General features: G+C 36.7%; 1 protein-coding gene across 1 annotated transcript; it reads left to right on the top strand.

Moving 5' to 3' along the window:
• Positions 1-1277: 1277 nt before the first annotated feature.
• acss2l (acyl-CoA synthetase short chain family member 2 like) lies at positions 1278-19508 on the top strand. Its single transcript, XM_066718894.1, has 18 exons — positions 1278-2576; positions 3269-3464; positions 6631-6722; positions 7065-7168; positions 8169-8241; positions 8353-8428; positions 9075-9159; positions 11635-11772; positions 12448-12618; positions 13322-13455; positions 14014-14146; positions 14542-14598; positions 14698-14778; positions 15136-15244; positions 16683-16751; positions 16890-17066; positions 17380-17454; positions 17842-19508. The coding sequence occupies exons 1-18, from the start codon at positions 2444-2446 to the stop codon at positions 17967-17969; spliced, it is 2031 nt and encodes a 676-aa protein (XP_066574991.1). The 5' UTR covers positions 1278-2443; the 3' UTR covers positions 17970-19508.
• The last annotated feature ends 1073 nt before the right edge of the window (positions 19509-20581 follow it).

The following is a 20581-nucleotide window of genomic DNA, read 5'->3' as shown; positions in this document are numbered from 1 at the left end:
CTAATTCCTCTAAACATCTATATCTGACTTCCACCCGCCACTCATTCTGTAACCATATATCTGCTGCCTTTCATTTTGACTTCACATTTTCTGATACCATACTGTTCACAAATCACTCATCTATTAATTAATCTGTAGTCCCAGTCATACAGGAAATTAGTGTCAGTCAGGTAGAAACAAATGAAAAGAAATTAGTAATTCAGACCATAGAAATTAAAGGCCACCAGAACCCTGTGACACTACAATTTCAGGTAAACAGCTTTTTAAATGCTCCATGCTCCATATATTCACATACACAGTGATTTCTTTGCAGTGCTTAACAAGAGTGCAAACAGTTGGTTATACATTATATTTTTATCTTTGTTTTCTGATAGCTTCAAATGATTACATTTACCTTGAGCTTTCCTATAGATACTGTATCAGTCGTTACTATGTCATCAGTATTTACATTTCTGTTAGAAACGGACATCATGCACATATTCCTTTTCTATGTGATGCTTGCTTTGACATCATACATTTTTCAAAGATCTAATGGTTTAGAGATATTATTGATAATTCTCTTTACTGAGTCCACAGGACACAGCTGTAGGGAGAGTTATCTGGGGATTTGTCTCTTATAAATATATATATTTTTATAGCTAATTACTTCACTGACTAACAGTTATGACAATCACAAATGGTAAAATTTAAATTGTAGCTGCAGACGTTTATATTTTGTTAGTCGTAAAGTCGTAGAAATACAAATAATAATGTTTTTTTTTAACCTACAAAAGCACTCCTCACATTGCACTATATATATATATATATATATATATATATATATATATATATATATATATATATATATATATATATATATTCAGGTTATGAAGTTAATTGTTTTAATTTTTAATAATGTTTTAATCTGTACTGTCACAGTTTACACCTAAGGTTAAGATTTGATGTGGTGTGCATTGGACATGTAGGTAAGTAAAGTATCTAAAGACAACGATTTTATTATAGTTCTTTGATTGAATGACAACATGGTGGGCTGATTGATTGCAAGACAAAGAGAATATACAATCTGTAAATGATGGTCCTTAAACATGTGAGAGCAAAGATTGTGTTTTATTCCTTTGGAAATCTCACCCTCACATCCTCTTCATTTATAGTAAACAAAACTGAATCCTTTCTGCTTTATGAATTATGACTTTGGAATTCATTATATGGTAAGAATTTGTCATTTTGTAATTTAATATGGTTATGATAATAATAAAATAGCTGCAATAAGGAAGGATTAAAAGGGCATCATTGCTATGTAATATCTAATTGTTTCTTCTTCACAAGTGTACATGAATAATACAATGGTTTTTTGTGGCACTACCTTCCAGGAATTCTTTCTACATGTATTTTTAACTTGGCTGGAGATCAGGCATAGCCTCTAGATAAAATAGAAGTATGTCCTTGAATGACATTGTTTTGTCTCCTTTGCTGTCTTGCTTTAGCGTGTGATACATTTTGTCTGCTGGCCAGCAAGGAAAGAACAATCTTGATGGGAGCACGGGAGATGGGAACTACTGACTGCTTAACATGCAAAGTGAACAAACACAATGAAAGCATAGTTATTGGAAATTATAGTTAAAGATTTTTTAATAATTTAAAATATAAGAAAAGAACATAAGAACATAAGAAAGTTTACAAACGAGAGGAGGCCATTCGACCCATCGTGCTCATTTGGTGTCCATTAATAACTAAGTGATCCAAGGATCCTATCCAGTCTGATTTTAAATGTTCCCAAATTGTCACTTCAGCCACATTGCTAGGGAGTTTGTTCAGATTGTGACAACTCTGTGTGAAGAAGTGTCTCCTGTTTTCCATCTTGAATGCCTTGAAGCCCAATTTCCATTTGTGTCCCCGGGTGCGTGTGTCCCTGCTGATCTGGAAAAGCTCCTCTGGTTTGATGTGGTCCATGCCTTTCATGATTTTGAAGACTTGAATCAAGTCCCCATGTAGTCTCCTCTGTTCCAGGGTGAAAAGGTTCAGTTCCCTCAGTCTCTCTGAGAAAATATATTAATTTGACCCAGTTTCACGAAGGATGCTATTTTTGACATCACTGCCAGCACACTACAGGGGCCTGTCTGACATGGGCTCCCTGCAGCGGCTCTGATTTGTTGTGCTACTGCATTCCTCCCCCAAGTGCCCTGACCATAATGTGATCAGATGATGAGAGGAGGGCTAGCCAATGAAAAAGTGGGAGTGCTGCTGTGGATTATCTGATTGGACAGCCTGACACTAAGCAGACTTTGTGAAATGATCACAAACTAAGGATTAGGGCAGGTCCTGTACTGTTAAATAGAATAAGGAAAACAGGATTTTAGAGACCTAGAACTACCTGTAGTTTTCTTTGGTGTGTAGCCAGTTCTCTGTTAGACTACTTCTTCAGGAATTCCTGCAATTATCAACAATGGTGGTCCCTGGATCTCAGAACCCAGAAGAACAGATGTTCAATCCTCCATCGGAGTTACAGAAAGACGCACATATTCCTGACTTTAAGACTTATTTACAGCTTTACAAGAAGTCTATTGATGATCCAGAAGGTATGTTGCCATTACAAATTGCATGCTTTTCTTTTTGTGCTTGGTCAATTAAAGTGCATTAATTATGTGTAATGATATTATACTGTCACAAACAGCATATTTCATATATACTAATTTTATACTAATTTTATATCATATTTTAATGTACCTTAAATAACAGACTTTGGAAACAAAATAATATTAAAGTAAATTATTTGTCAGTGTCAATTGTTCTTAATTATAAACAGCAGACTTAAGTTATGAACTGTAGTTATAATGAATACAAAGAAAAGTGTGATAAACAAAAGTTACAAGTGTTTTTAAAAATCTTTTAGGAATAAAACAATATACAGGGGTTAAAGGGATGTTCTTAAACACTGATTTGTGTGTTCAGAGATTCCTACAGGTTGTTAAACATACCTTATTTTGACAACCTGTCTTCCATACATTAAACATCTAGCTTAAAATGCCTGTTTCTGATTTTCGAGTTACAAAGACCTTTTTCTGATACCAGTTACACTTTTTAACTCTGCCCCCCCCCCCCCCCCAAAAAATAATTAATATTAATAAGGATGTTAATCAGAGATATGGGAAAAGTTCAAAACAGGTCATTTGGGGCACAGACATATTACATAAATGCATATTATGGTAGACATGGTTTTAAATTGTGTTGGGTGCCTCATAAACTAATGCAGTGTCTTTGTGTTTTACAGCTTTCTGGAAAGAAGTTGCTCAGGACTTCTTTTGGAAAAGCCCACCGAAGGGACAGTTTCTGCAGTACAATTTTGATGTGAAAAAAGGCAATATTTATGTCAAGTTCATGGAAGGTGCAAAAACCAACATGTGCTACAACATTCTAGACAGAAACGTGAAAGAGAAGAATTGTGGTGAAAAAGTTGCATACTACTGGTAACTTTCCATCTTTAATGGTTTATCACTGGTTACTCCCTGTGCCCATATTAATTTCCACCACTGCTGAGACTAGCATGTTTTGTTTTTGAACTTAAAACAATGCTACTCATTAACAAAACTGAATGAGTTCATTATACTTTAAAATGTCCAATCATTCCCATGGTTCCAGTTCCAGAGTGTGTTTATATCACCCCAATGGTCATCTTATTTATGTCCTTTGGACTGACTTGCAGCAATATATGAACTCACTATAGTTTGCTACAACATTTGTAATATTAATGGTGTGTGTGCACACAACAAGTAAAATATTTGTATTGGGATCCAAGCCCAAATCTGCATTAGCCTTGCTTTAATGCAAACAGCATTGCAGATGTTTAAGTAGTAAAACACCAGATTCACACGTTATGTTTACTATTACTATTCCTTGTAACTTGCATATAATTCCCATTGCTACTTCTCAACGAGATGTATGGAAGTGTTTTGTTCCTTCTTACAGCTTTCAGAAATTTAAAAGCAACTTAAGAATGGGAACAACTCTGAAACTCCTCCAATAAATTGTTAGTAATTATTTGCATGAGACAGAGTTTTGAAAGTTAGCTTGCATGAACCGAATATATATATATATATTTTTTTTTGTTCATATGCAGCATCTGTTTGCATGTCATTACATTTCACACTGCAGCTTCACTCTCCTGTTGGGAACTGTCACACATTTAAAATATAAATGTAATGAATAGGATAATTGCAAGCAAAAGCTGTGTCTCCCAAATGTGCACACTGCCTAAACTATTCAATACTAATCTATAAATGGCATATGTTTTTATACCATGGGCTGAATTCCATTGTGCTGAACCATGGTGAATCCCTATTTATAATATAGCTACTTTTCTCTGGCTAAAAATAAATAAATAAAATAAAATAAATCGTTAGTTTAGTCACAAAAACACATTTAATTGCTTAGACTGCAGTGTGCAAAATTGCTTGGCCACATTTTCAAGTCAATGAAAGTGGACTGGCTTAAATCCCTCCAATTAAGTGCAACTTTCGTATCTTACATCTTATTTCTTTATTATTCTCATGGAAACATAGTTAAAAAATGTAACACAGCCATGTAGAAATGTAGAACTGCCATGGTTGTATATATTATCTCAGATACAGCTTTTTTTAAAGCCAAATTTAAAAAATGCCTTTTGTAAAGAAAAACTCTGTATTTCTTCCTTTCCAGATTTTATGTACTATGATAATACAATTGCTTATGGCCCTAAATGCTCTTGATTTTGCAATTACCACATAAAAAAGGTCACTGAAAGATTAAGGAAAGGGACATTTCGATATTCACTATAAATCATATTTTATAGGAAATTAAGTTATTAAATATGAATAGTATATAGATGTTATGTAGATAGATTTAATAATACATGCAAGAAGTCATTATTACTAAAAGGTTAGACATAATGAAAGAACCTTATTCATGTACAGTTTTTATCATTATTTAAAAAAAGCCTTTATTTTAACAATTTTATATAAATGTGGGCTACATAATAAACACTGTCTTTATTTATCCTAATCTTAATGCATCCAATTGTATGTTATCAAAGGTTTTAAATCAAGCTATCCAGTTACAAGCAGTATACCTAATGAATAAGAAATGGGATCTGAAAAGAACACACATTCTTCTGTGTAATCATAGAGGAACAACAATGAACTTTATTAATAGGTATGACTTAAAACCATTCTAATTTGTTCCCCTCTAACTGAAGCACTGCTCAAAGTCCCTCTGAAGCAGTCTTGACTGGAATGTGTGCCGTCTTGTTTGCTGACCTTAATTTGGCTGTAAAATTAGACTTTCTGCTTATTACTGCCAAGTCCTGAAATGGTCTGACTGCCTGGAGGTTACATATTAACATGCTTATAAGCCCTGCCGCCACATTTCCTGACTGTTATTAGGAGTCAGTGTAGTGGTGTGGAGGTTCTCATGCGTGTGGATGTGACTCCTAACAGAACCTGTGCTGAACAGGAATCACAGAGACTGCTCTATGCTGAGTCCTGTCAGGCTCTCTGTAGTGTTAAGCAACTAATCTTGCCTACCATCCCCAGGTGGCACTAATCTGGGTACACTTGGCAGGCTGTTCAAGGGAAAGCCCGAGAGAAACCAAGAGGATTAAGGGGAAGATTACTGTCTCACCCCTGCAGATAGAGCGCTTTCTCAGTAATTTGCATGCTTTCACATAGAAGTCTATCCGCTCAGCTTTTTATTTTTTTCTGATTGGGGAAAACTCCTAACATAGGTATTTTTTTCCATGAAAAAAAAACATTTTTATCCTTTTTTTCCAATAACGTTCTACATATTTTTCTAATGTGGATTAGAACATAATGTTAGAAAATGAAATAGGAATATGTTTGAGATGGATATGTTTTGGATTATTATAATTATCACATATCCTGCATTCACAACAAGTTAAATTAAGGACTTCTTTCATTATTTGACAGGTTGTGCATATCTCTCTCTAGTATGATGTAATAACAGTTTGATGCCAGTTAGATCAGCCCAGTTGGTCTAACAGGTCACATTCAAAGTGTTGTGCCATCTTTGGATTGGTAAAAACTGGTTTCTCTGTTGGTTGTGCAATGCTGAGATACAGCTTGCTCAGCAAACAGACAATTTGCTTATGCAGCATCTATTTTATGCATATGAAGTATATTTGTGCATGTTTAAATGCTATAAAATTCCTTTTGCACATACAAAAATTTATCTTCCGTTAACTTTTTCCCCCGCAAATTTACTTCAGGGAATGTCATTATGTTTTATCACTAGGTTAACTTAGTTGATAGATGTTTAAATCACATTGGTATATATAGATAGTATAAGGAAACAAAGACAGACTTGGCAGAAGTTGGAAGAGGGAACTGGGTGACTTCAATTCATAACAATTGCTAGAATATATCTGTGTATCCAGGATATACATGATATGATACTTTGAACATTGTTCAATTGTCTGCGAGTATGAAATATCTAACAGTATAAAGCAGTGTACCCTGATGTAGCTGGGTATAAAAAAATACAAAAACCAAACATTCACAACCACAGCAGTGTTTGAAAATGGATCTCTCTTGTCATGTTATGCTGCTGGCAGGGTTTTGTAATTAAGTGTGTCCTTTTTAGGGAAGGGAACTCCTGTGATCAGTACAGAGCCATCACTTACAGCCAGCTCCTGAAGGAAGTCTGCAAGTGTGCCAATGTTTTAAAGTATATGGGTAAGGGCCTAATCTGTTATTTTGTGTGTGTATGTGTGTGACTGAAACTAGAAAGAGATCTAGGCTTACTATTGAAAAAGAAAATAAAAAGTGACTGACCACAGTAAGCAGTACACTCAGGTGACAGACTGCAGACGTGTAGTGACCGGTTGTGGAATTAACGTACAAAATCGGATTAATTAGGGCCCATATCATCTCTCTTACAGCGAAAAAATACATCAGATGATCCTGACCTTTTTATAATGTTATATTGTTTCTACTTTACGAAACATCAGTTAAACCTGACATATTAAGAAACTGTCATTTGTGTCCTGCAATATTTTTGCTTTCTTTGTAAAACAGGTGTGAAAAAGGGAGATAGAGTAGCCATCTACCTACCCATGATCCCCGAGCTTGTGTATGTAATGCTAGCATGTGTGAGAATAGGAGCAGTACATTCCATTGTGGTAAGGTGCTTCATGAATACATTTCTTTATAATAATAATGTTTGTTTTTTAATCATATTAATGATTTATTTCCAGCTCATATTAAGTTGAATTATCATGTTACCATCACTTTGGGGAGAAAAACACAACAAAACAGTTTAAACTGAACAGATGCTTATAAGCCAGTACATTTTCAAAATGGCACTTCTCCAGATCTCTGCTTACAAGTCAATACGCTCACTTCAGTCACACACACTGTGAGCTACAACTGCTGTATTAAGTCCTAAACAGCTAGTAGCTTCTTAGTAGTGGGGCATGAATGAACTTAATCACTAAGTCCAATAAACAAATTGATTCCATTTTATTGATAAATGTATACCTTGGAACCAGGATACTTAATTTATGTTTTGTTGAGCCTGATAGGAAGACTGGACTCCAACAAACACATTTGACATTCATCTTGAAATCATTTCAGAACAAAACAATTATTTAAGACCTGAGTGTTTTTAAATCTGCATTGGTTGTTCTAAATGATGTATTGGGGCTTTAATATCTCAGTGAAATAATTAAAGCAAAAATTAAAGTTGAATGCCTTGTAAAGTCAACCCCAAAAAGGTTTAATTATCCAGGTCTTGAGAAGGTATCTATATAAGATAATCAGAATTATACTAACGTTGATGAGACTTGTCCCTGTGTGGCAGGCACTTTGCTTTGAAGTCTGTACAGCTAAGCAGGTGTAAGAGGAACTACTGACTGAAAGTTAATCCTGTGTGTGTCTCCTCTGACCTACTGTATAAGAAGCCAAATTAATGCTAGCTCACATAATGCACAAACCAAATTATTTAATCAGCAGCAAACTGCTTGTGTGGAGAGCACTTCTAATACCATTGACCAGCGAAGCATATAGAAAGGAAATAATTGCATGAAAAAAAGGCAATAAATCTTTTTTAAATTACTGTCAATCGCCCTTTAAAAATAAATAAATATGTTGGTCTGTACCTGAGTGTTTGTTTGTGCTTAGTTTGCAGGTTTTTCATCAGATTCGCTGTGTGAGCGAATTGTGGACTCAGAGTGCTCAGTTCTAGTCACAGCAGGTAACCATCCACTTATATTGCACCAGTGTGCGCAATTACTGAGAAAGTGTCAGAGAAGTCCTTTCATTTAACAGTTTCTGCTGCTCTTTCTTCATTTTGCTCATTTTACAGATGGGGTTTACAGAGGGGAGAAACTTATCAACCTAAAACAGATCGCTGATGAGGCGCTGGAGAAGTGCAAAGAAAAGTAATCTCCTTCTATTTTATTATTGTTGTTTTCTTAATACACTTATGGGTAAATGTTACCTCATGAGCTGGCTATAGAATTAATCTGACCAGGCAGCAGTTTTACCAGCAGTACCTACCCTTGACTTTATGCTTTCTTTCACTCTTCTCTGCCATTAAATATGCACAAGGAAGCCTGTTTCACCTTTTGGTTTCTTCCACTATTTATACATTATGAAGTATAGAATTAATGTCTAATATGAGTGCATTTTTACAGAACTTTGTGTGTCTGTGTTTGAAAATAAGGTAATTGTCTCCATTAATTAATGTACTACTGTACATTCTGTGAGTTTTGGTGAGACTTTAGCATTCCTTGTGAATGTATAAACTGAACACACTGAAATGTAACCATAGTACTATGATAAGAATATTTCATTCTCAGTGATAATGTTAATAAGCAAAATTTGATAAAAGATCAAGGAGAATCATATATATATATATATATATATATATATATATATATATATATATATATATATATATATTCATGGTCTTTCCAGTGTTACACTTGTATGCATTTTATACAACATGCTGCCTATCTGCATTTTTATATATAACATGTAGGAGTCTTACATTTATATATTATTATTAATTTTGTTTATCTCCAGAGGAAATGTAACAGTGAAGAATTGCATTGTTGTAAGGCATCTTGGGCAGATGACGAAAAACGGTGTCGTTTCCCTCAAACTGCAGGTATCAAACTGTTAAATCTGTTTTCCTATCAATCCTCGTGTCTTCCTCTCAGTTCAGAAGCTTTGCCTGTTTCATTAGACGTGTTAAACATGTCTTGGGTGTTTATTTAGCACAGCGTCTGAACAGCTCTTATCAGTTCCCTGACAGGCAAAGTGCTTATTACCATAGGGATTATTGTTTGTACAGAGAGTCAGTCTTTTTTCTTTGAGACAGGTGTTGGATGGACAGGACTTTGTTTATCCTGCTAGAGAGACAGAACAAAAGGCATTCAGCATGAGCTACACCGTGGTGTTACCATGCAATTTTCTATCTTTTGGAACACTATGATGCTGGTCTTTCTCCCCATGACAAGCGTGGGCTTTCAAATGTGAGGTTTTATGTGTTGGTCACCTGGATTTATTTATTTGTGCACATCAGATTGAAACAGATTTCACCCAGAGGAGGATCAGTGGGCAGTGAGATAGCTCTCCCTGGTAATTGATCATTTCAATTCCCTCTTATTGTCCTGATGGCAGGAGTTTTCCTTTCCACAAGTGAATTCATGTGGTATAAATGACAAGGTAACACTTTATAAAACTTCACAGAATTCTCTAATATGTCAGTGATCACGTGCTGAGATAAATATTTCTTCTTGTTAAGATTTTATAAATTCAAAATGCAGTCTCAACTAAGTGTAAAAATGTTAGTGTAATTAATGGCCTTTCTGTCTTTTCCTCGTATATACTGTAAATTCTTAATTACCGTGATTTGGAAGAAAACAAGGTAATTAATTCATGAAATCACCCACTTTGCTTTACAAACATATGAAACCTTTCTGGCCCTTAGGATGGCCACACATGATATATATGCCACATACAGTGGCCTGGTAAACTGAAAATACAGGGCTAGTATAATTTTTCTGGTTCTCACTTAGTAAAACAAGTTTTTCAGTATTTTTTCTTTCAATTCTTTCCTTTCTTTCTTTCCTTTTTAACCAAACCACCAACTAATTCATATTAAACAAACGTGCTTTACCAGTGTTTTGTATTTGTGTTCTGATTGGAAACTGGCTTCTGTCAAACTTGCCTGACTGGTGTAGAATTCGGGGGCCACATTCAAAGGGCCAATGCACTATATCGGCTTCTATGCTCTATTGTGCACACTTCTGGCACTCTCCTAGTGCGTGACTCAGGAACCGTGGCTGTCACTGCCTATCTCACCCAGGTTTCTCTTATACAGGATATAACCTTCCATGAACTCTTATGCTGTATCCTTGGAGGCAGTGTTTTGTCCTGGACTGTTATTTCACAGTTATAAAAGTAATGCAGAGGAACATTGTCCACAAAAATCGTTGATTTGGCTGCCAAGCATAATGGAGAAGACACATCCAAGCAGTCTTGCACCGCTGCCAGATTACCCCCATGGACAACACCTGTTCTGCTGCACGTCGGCAATGCGAAGGCCTGATAAGGCACTTGATTCGATAAAGCGTTTCTGTTTGCCTATGGGCATGGCTGTACCTTCCGTAAACAAGCTGGTTTGATAAGCCTTGGACAATACAAGGCGAGAAAATATTATTATAGAAAGGTTTTATTGAAGATCCTGGTATCTATCGAGCAAATTGATGGTTCAGTCAGAGACAGTGGCTTTAAACCCACTAAACAATATACAGAACACTATTCAGAATGCATTTAAATGATCTTACTACATGTTTCAGCTCGATGAACCAGTCTACACTTAATATGACTAACATCCAATGAATGGCAAGGAAAGGGCATTTATATCTGGCTTTTTGGCTCCATTTGCTAGGTGTTGATGAGGTACTGGGAGGGCTGGGGCACTCAAAGCGTGAGACCAAGGCCAAGTCAGACTTGTCATATTCTATTGTGTTAAGCATATGCTCCAATAAATTAATAATCATACGAGTTCTCCTGAATGCAGTACAGTATTATAAGAACATGAAGAAGTCCAATCCACTTTAGAGAACATATTCTGCAGAAGGATGTCTTTTGAATTAGTTTCATTATGTGGCTCAAAGCAAGGCAGTCTTAGCCTTGGTTTAATTGTCTCTGTTGTGTTTCTGTTCTCCCATTGATGCACTTCAGTTTCTAGTCTTTAAAACCCGAGAACTGGAGGTGTTGATTGTGAGAAAGGAAACATTTTCCTCTGACATTTAAGTGATTCATCCTCTGTTCTAATTTAGTGTACAGACAGCATGAATTATTTAAAACCAACTAAATCCCGTAAGACATTTCAGGAAACAATCCGTTCACGCCTAGGACTGCAAATACAACACACGGATGTGGGCTGACGGGACGACCAGTCTGTTTGAGGATATATTTTTCTTTACACGTGTGCAGAAAAGCTATTCTGCTTTATATTGTACGAGAGGTTGACACTCCAGCCTACCCTGCTGCTCAGGCGATTCATACCCTGCCATATAATCTTGAATGTGTGTCCTATTAGTTTTCTGACTCTGCGTCTCTGTTCTGGCAGACCCCCTGGCGTGCTGACTGTGATGTGTGGTGGGATGAGGTGATGAAGGGATCCAGTGAAGAATGTGAGCCGGAATGGGTGGATGCTGAAGACCCTCTCTTCATCCTTTACACTAGTGGGTCCACGGGAAAGCCAAAGGCAAGTAGTGGCCTGGTGTGTATGTATCATGCAGAATCACACAAAGGGACAGAAATGCCATTCATGAAAATCACACACTCCACTGTTTGTGAAATCCTTGAAGAAATAAATGGAAAACACATGCACATGCAATACACATGCAACACACTTTTCATTACGGTCTTTTCTGTAATTATTTTAGCTGGAAGCAGAACAGGAACTAAACAGAGAATCACATCACACACTTGTAAAAACACTTACTTACTATTATGAATTATTTGGCAATAATAACCCATTCATAAATTAATATATGGTAGCATTGTTTTGCTCAAGTGAATCAGCAGATGTTTTACTTTCTGTGCTTCAAGGTTGTACAGAAAATGAAAACAAGTCTTGTTTAATATATGCTTTTTTTCTGTTGTGTACCCAGTATTGTATATTGTATGAAGGCGATTATTCCTTTAGGCTTTTCTGTGTCTGTTTTACCAAATCCCAGCAATGTAATGTTGAACAATGTAAGAGACTTAGTGTGATGGGTAGTATCTTTCAGAAAACGTTAACATCATCCTTTAAACACTGTTCTCTCTAATTCTGAAACAGGTATTTCAGTAGGGTGTAATGGGCTTCAGTGTTACAAAACAAATCACATTGGTTTTCTTGATATATTACTTGTATTTTCCATTGCTTGTTCCTCAGGGTGTTTTGCACACAGTAGCTGGTTATCTCCTGTACACAGCTCTGACGTTCAAGTATGTTTTTGACCACCACCCTGAAGACGTGTACTGGTGCACTGCAGACATTGGCTGGATCACTGGCCATTCGTACATTACATATGGACCTCTAGCAAACGGAGCCACAAGTGTCCTTGTAAGTGTGCTTTTCTTTTGCATAACCAAATTGATTTGCTGTTTATACTTATGTTAATACTAGATTTGAATTATGCTTGGTTATGATTCCTAATTGCATCTGTTTTCCCATTCTTATTTGTCTATAAGAAGTTGTTCTGAAACAGCTTTGTTTCAAATCTACAAGTACAATGCTATGTAAACCAGGTGTGGTAAAAATGTGTCCCGAAGTGTTTCGAGTTTTTAACAAAATACAGATCATCAGATCCCCAGCGCCCTTGTGGAGATTTGTCTGTCCTGCAGTGTGAGATTCTGGCTGCAGTCTCTTTGATCTCAGGGCGTACAATCCTCAGTACTGAAAACTCAGAAAACCTCAAATCAGTCTACGGCTGAGTACTGTGGGAAAGTGACACACAGACATAACTGTGTATTTTAAATGAACATCAATGCTGTCAGAATGTTTCAGTCTTTTTCATTTCTTCTTTGATTTTATTGTGAATTGTGAATTCCAAAAGTAACTGACCTTGAAATAATCTAAAATGAAAAAAATAAGATTAAAATCATAACCATGTTTGGGTTCCAGACAGGTACTGTGAATATCAGGGGAGGTTGCTGTCAAACATGTCAGTACTGGCGCTTCAGTTCAGAGACTGACCCACAGCTGCAAGTTATGAATTTGGAGAGTTCATCAAATACACATCTGACATAACTGGTCTGTTTTGCAGTTTGAGGGTATACCAGTACACCCTCATGTGGGCAGGTTCTGGGAAATCATCGAAAAATACAGCGTGACCAAGTTCTACACAGCGCCCACTGCCATCCGCCTGCTGATGAAGTATGGGCCGGAGCCTCTGAAACAGTAAGGGATGCTCTTTACTGTCAGGGCCACTAACACAGTGTCTGGTCAGGCGACAGGTCAGGAAATACAATTAAGGATATGTCAAATAAACAGGAGGAATGCCTTTTAAAACAAACAAACAAACAAACAAACAATGTGTTGCATTTCGATTGAACCATTTGTCTCCCCCACCAGTTAAACAATGATTTATACAGCTGGTGTGTTAATATATTAATGCAACCCAACTAATTGACCATCATTTTAATTTGTACAGAGATCATTTTTACTTCATTACAGCAAGAGACACTGATTGGAATCTTAGCAGTGTGCGCCACCTACTGGAGAACAATGTTAATGCAGCCAGAGCTGAAATTTCTTAGATGTACAAACTGATTTCTATAAACACACATACATTGCTTTTCTCTTACAAATATGTATTGTTCATACGTGCTACAGAGTGTTTATTCCACTCCTCTGTGGGTAGCACAACTCTTTGAAAGGGAGAAATCTGAAATACTAATAACTTAATTGGAAAAAACCCAACCAACTTAAATGTGTTTAAATTGTTCTTTGCAAAAGGTTCAACCTTGACTCCTTAAAAATCCTGGGCACTGTCGGAGAGCCTATCAACCCGGAGGCCTGGCTGTGGTACTATAATATTGTTGGACAGAAGAGGTGTCCTGTGTTGGATACTTTCTGGCAGACAGAGACCGTGAGTAAATACTGTGGTCTTGAGTCATTCATTTGGTTTTTGGATGAGACAGTTATTGCTGCTAATCTCGCTATAGACAGTCAATAAAGGGCCCTTAAATATGTCACTAATATTTCACAAGAAATCATAATTAAACAAAAGTTCGATTTTTAGTTGATTTGCTTCGTAGGACACAAAATCAATTCAATGTCTATTAGAATATAATAGATGTAACAAGTGTAACCAAGCCTTTTTAATCACAGACATGGACAATCTGGAGAATATATTGGAATCAATATAAACTTTAACATGGGCAATGTTTTTCATAGCTAGATTTTTTAGCAACTACATATTCTAATTAAGATCATGAAACAGCACAGAAACCATGTATTTTTCTCCCTATTTTGTGTTCACAGGGAGGTCATGTACTCACCCCATTACCTGCTGCGACTCCACTCAAGCCTGGCTCTGCTGTAAGTGTGTGAAACCATTGATGGGAGTCTGAGAGGAGCGCCAGCGCTGCTCCAGAGAGCGAGGCTGCAGGTGCTACAGTGATGGTGTGTGTTTTGCAGACCTTGCCGTTCTTTGGAGTGCTGCCTGTCATTCTGAATGAACACGGAGAAGAGCTGGAAGGGGAAGCGGAAGGGTATTTGGTAACTGGGTTCATTTTAATTCATCACATTGTTACATTTTGAAACACAAACAGAAACAGAGGCTCAGAGTGTTTTATATCTTTGATCTTTTGTGTTTATATTCTGTCAATATAACCCACTGTAAAATCCTACTGCCACAGCCTGATCAGATATCAGATGATATGTTGTTTATGTGTGTGTGTGTATTTAACTGTCTTTAATTCACACAGTTTATACCTTTCTCTAGTTTCTCTGGTTATTCCAGGTAATACTACATGGAATTAACTGATGTTGTGTCTTGCTTGCATACTCCCCCCATTAAGCAGTAGGAGATGTTTTTTTCACAGTAAGATGTAATATCAGTTGTTGTCATTTTAGGTTTTCAGGCAACCCTGGCCTGCCATAATGCGCTCAGTGTATGGAAACCACGAACGCTTTGAGAACATTTACTTCAAAAAATTCCCTGGGTTTTATGTCACCGGTGACGGTAAGCTCTGACGTTCATAACGTAGGGATCATCGCTGCAGGATCATTTGGGAATTGTCTGTTTTCAGGGACAGACTTAATTTCCTAAGGGAAACAGACAAGTCCCTTTACTCCAAATGGTGAAAGCATAACCTTTATCTTCAAAACGTGCAACCTAGGTTTTTGTTTTTTAATGGTTGGTTTCCTTTTAGAAACAATACCTGTTTTCAGTTCTGTCTATAAACATACACTTTAACTTTGCCAAGTCATTGGCCATATTTGAAGATGTGCCCCCTTCCCACATTGAGATGAAGGTGAAATGATCTCTCTTCAATTTGTCTTTTTAATGAGATGCATGCCATAATGCCCAAAGGATTATACCACTGTTCTGCATAAATCATTGTCACGAATATGAACACATTAGCAGTTTTTTCTTACCCTGTTCAAAGCAGTTTAAAAGATAAAGGTTTATATTATGAAAATATAGGGAATGTTACATACAGTGGCTCTGTAACTGCTACTTGATATAAGTGCTCCTTAGGTATCTGCTTCAATATATTATTTTGTTAAATCAACAAAGCAAATCAATCAAAAAATCCTTCTTCTTCGATGTGAATATTTTTTTTTAGGTTACAGTGCATAGTTTTAGGATGTTTCTAGATGACACAAACAGGCATTATAGGAATCGTGTGAATATTGTGTTATTATTCTCTACTTAAAGATAATTGGGTTGCATTTGTTCAGTCTTAAGCTACTTAATGCCAGTTTTGCAGTTACAAAAAGCACAAGGTGGACCTTTGCATGTTAGTTTAAATGTTCTGTCTCTGTGACTGGGCATTTGCTTTGAACTCTTGAAAAGGGGTCTGGGGTGAGAGACTAGAAAGAATCAGAAAGACATTCATGTTGGAACAGAGGAACATTACACCTGTGACATGAGACAGCTCTGTAAGCCCCATGAAAGAAAAATACATGCAAATATAGGGGTTCTTGATGTTGTTTCATTAGGCATTCTTTCAGAATTGTCAGCATTGTTTCCTATTCAAATGTACCAAATGCTTACAAAGGGATAAAATGGAGAGGCAGCTAATGAGTTTATGAGCTTATGTAAGATTGTCTCTTAAATACCACAACACAGCCATTGAATTTCAAGATTAAAACTCCAAAGGCAATGGACAGCTTCATTCTGTGTGTAAATATGGATAAAAGCTCTGCAAGGTCCGAGAGAACGTCTCAATCTTTCCCGGGCTATATCTTAGAAGATGCAGATCTTTTATTGATTGATTGATTGATTGATTATCTTTTGTCTACAAATATGTCTAAATTTTGATCAGATATTTGACCATTTCACATTGGATTTTCTTGTAGGATATAATTTGTTTAGGATTCATTAAGTGTGGCAACAGCACAAGCAACAGTATGTCAGTCAATCATTCATATATTGGTGCTGTGTTTTCTTTCAGGCTGCAAGAGGGACAAGGATGGGTATTACTGGATCACTGGGAGGATTGATGACATGCTGAATGTATCTGGTAAGGATTCAAAGGCTTGCCATGAAATGAGAGCATTCAAATATATTGTCAATCTGAATGAACCCACTGCTGTGTGTTGTGCTTAAATTAGACTCCAGAAAAGTACAGAAACGGTAATATGTGCCCCGGCACCTGCAGGACACTTGCTGAGCACCGCGGAGGTGGAGGCCGCCCTGACCGAGTACCCGGCTGTGGCCGAGGCAGCTGTGGTGAGCCGACCCCACTCTGTGAAAGGGGAGTGTCTCTATTGCTTTGTCACCCTGAAAGACGGAAAGGAGTTTGGCCACCAGCTGGCAGAGGAGCTGAAGAGACAAGGTATCTTTATCCAGCAACTCCAGTGTGAAGTGCTGCTGGTGTAAACCTGTGGGGAGATTGAATCTCCTGGTATAAGCTGTCTCTTGCCAGTGTGCCAAATTATGGATTCTTGCAAAGCCATGGTGCTCATAAGGCCTGGAATGTTTTTTGTTTTTTTTGGTGGACGGTTAAGCATACAAACACACATTTATAAAATGTTGCAGTTTTCTTGTGACTATTAAGGTTTTCCAGAGGTCAAAGCTTTTTATACTCAAATGTCCTTTCATCCGTAAAAGAGGCAGAGTCTTAATGTTTTTTTATTTTTTATTGTTAGTACGAGTTAAAATTGGGCCAATAGCCACACCTGACTTCATCCAGAATGCACCAGCACTGCCTAAAACACGCTCAGGTAATGTTTTTTTCCGCTCTACTCTTCTGTTTTTTTGTCCTCTGCAAGTAGAACAAGGACTACATTGTTTATGTGTCGCCTCATGCTGTAACCAGATATTTCAAAGTGCTTGACCATTAAACAGAGTGAGGAAAAACTGAATGGAAGCAAACTGTAGACATGAGCAGGGAATTCAAGTCGACCTGGTTTTCAATCCCACTAACCAAGATGGATTTGTCTGTCCACAAATTAGTTGAATTATCATTAGATAATCGTTAGAATACAAACAAATACTGGTTCAATCTGTGCAGGTGCTTTTATTCATTTATTATCATGTGAAAAATTAAAAACTCACATCTTATAGTAGTAACTGTAAATTCAGCTACATTTCATTGCTTTTCATTACAGGGAAAATAATGAGGCGCATTCTGAGACAGATCGCCCGCAATGAGAAAGACCTCGGGGACCTGTCCACACTCGCAGACCCCAAAGTTGTAGAAGTCCTGTTTAACCAGAGGTGTGAAGCGGCCGCCTGAGAAGACAAGCCTCCTGTCTAAGTTTTAGAGATACACCATTTTTTTGAGAGAATGAAAAGAGCTTTCATTTTTAACAGATTTGTTTTCCTGATAAGTCACCTCATCTTAATTAAATCAGTTCTAGTTGTCACAGGTCTAGCACATTGCACCTTATCACAAATAGTATTTTTCGTAGACATTTTCTTCTTTCTTGACTTCGTGTTATTGATTCAGCATATTGTATGGCAGAGAGAAGTTTGTAGTTTTGTGCCTGTTTTTAATGAATGATTATGGACCATGACAGATTTCATGTTATATAACTGGTTTTATACCTTGCACATATTACGACCCAATGCGGTACCTGATTTAAAAACAAGAGACAAACAAACACATTTAACAACACAAAACAGTATATTTGTACTGGTTGTACTGGTAATTAAATGTTTTTTGTTTGCTTAAGTCGGTGTATTATTATGATTTTAAAAGTTTTTATTCTCTAAAGAAATAAACTATATTATACAAATTGCTGTTTATCTGAAGATATTAAATGTGTTGTCTCTGCTTTGACCACAAAAAAGGTCAGTGAATAATTAGTAGTATAGTATAGGAGCTGGATTCCAATCATGGTAAAAAAGTATGTATTTCTGTGAATGCTAATATGATTGAAGAAGAGTTAAATAAGGGTGAGCAATAGAGCAATAGAAAGAGAATATGAAGAATTGCCAATGCATAGCAATAGACAGAGAGAAATATATTATATTACAACCTTTTGTTTCTAAAGTTTCATAAAAGAAGAAGCTACTTTATATAAACCAAACACTTTAAATATTTGTTATGAAAAGCCTGTGTATTGTAAAAAGCTGTAATGTTCACCACTGTCCAAAAGGTGGCACTAAATTCAAGCTGGAAAGCCAGGCCCCAGGAAGTTGAACTGTCAAACGTGAAACTGTCTCTTGGGGAGGATCTCACATTGAGGACACAATTATCAGGAGATACAGCAGCTGCTCATAACATAGGTTAGAAATGAATCCAGGCCCCTGCTGTGTCAGAAATCTTTCATACAGATTAAAGGGACGTAACAGGTGGCTGTATTGATAATCTGATCATTTTGGTCTTTGGAAGCAACTGCAGATGCAGAGAAAGTAAAACATCACAGTGGCGTCTCCAGGGCCAATGCAGTATTTGCAAAATGTATTTTTCCTGGGTGCAAATGGTTCCACTGGGATGCATTTAATCTCTGTTGAGATAACAAAACTTCTAGAGGCTTCAGCAGGACCCAGTACATTGTCTGTTAAAATGATAATGACACTTACCTCCTCTAGTTGATTGATAGGTGGTGTATTTTATACCACTGATACAACTGAATGTTTTATATTCCAGCAGTTTACTAAATAGACAGATGAGTCACTTCTTTAGTGAATTGTGATGAAAAATGCTGTATGAAATAAAGGTTGCTGTGTTTATTAGGAACATCTGAAGAAATGGTCTTTTGGTTAAGGGTAGAATAATTGTACAGAGCTGTCTTTCTGAACACTTCCTTTAGAGAAGACCAGGGATTATAGAAAGTTAAGGAAATTCTGAGGTGTTATTGGTACCTTTAAAGAAACAATTGGCTTTTTATTAATGCTCGTTTAATAAACAGTGTGTATCACTTCGACTGAAAATGTCTTGAGCACTTGTCTGATGCAAGGAGTCCCGCTCTGTCAGTTTTGTTCTGGACACTATATGAATCTGCGGGCTTGGGTGGAACGACAACTGGAAGAAAGCTGACAGACTGGAGAGTCCTGTGAGAAACAAGTGACATTTGAAACAGTTTGAATCTTTCCCTTGCCCTCCTGTGGGGTCTGCTTTTATCAAGGGACATTTGTGTGCAGTTAGACTTATTAAAAGCAGCTGAACACAAAGCATGGATAATAGGAACCAAAGAGATGTATGCCTTGCCTATTATTCTAGAAAATATGCTTCTCATTTCCAAACACAAACACACCGTAGAACGTTAAAATGCTGTTTGGACAGAGATAAGGATACCTAAAATACATGTACTGTTATTCAATGTACTAATACATTGAATATAAAATACCAACAGATCTACGATGATGTATTTCTATAAAACTCAATGCTAACATTTAACAGCTACTGGTCTCTGAACTGTGACAAAATTCTGAATGTAATTTTCCAAAGCAGTGTTTTGGCCTGAAGCTCTCCGTCTCCAAGGCTCAGTCCACATTTTAGGACCATAAACAATCATTATCACCCACTGCTGGAAAAGATAACTATTTGGTTTTAATCCATAAATGAGATATAGGTGATTTCTTCATTGCAATAATCCACTGAATTGCTAGTGATGTCTATATAAACTATACCTACAATAATCTGAGGGTTGTTTTATTGTTTGTTTGTTGGTTGGGATTTCATGTGGACGTTAAACTCACTGAACAGGATTACTTTCAGAAATACATTTTAGACATTTTTCACAAGAAAATATATGAAAGAAAAGAATGCCCAACTATTGAAGCTTCAACGTCATCCGTTGTTGTTTAGAAAACCACATATAACAGCAACCCCCCTCTACACCTACCAAACAGTACACAGATGTGTGTGGTTTCTACACCGCAGACACTGCAAGGAATTCA

Source organism: Amia ocellicauda, chromosome 2 (assembly GCF_036373705.1).
Source record: "Amia ocellicauda isolate fAmiCal2 chromosome 2, fAmiCal2.hap1, whole genome shotgun sequence".
Classification (NCBI taxonomy): domain Eukaryota; kingdom Metazoa; phylum Chordata; class Actinopteri; order Amiiformes; family Amiidae; genus Amia; species Amia ocellicauda.
The sequence above is the reverse complement of the archived record's forward strand: the minus strand, read 5'-3'. Positions and strand labels throughout refer to the sequence as shown.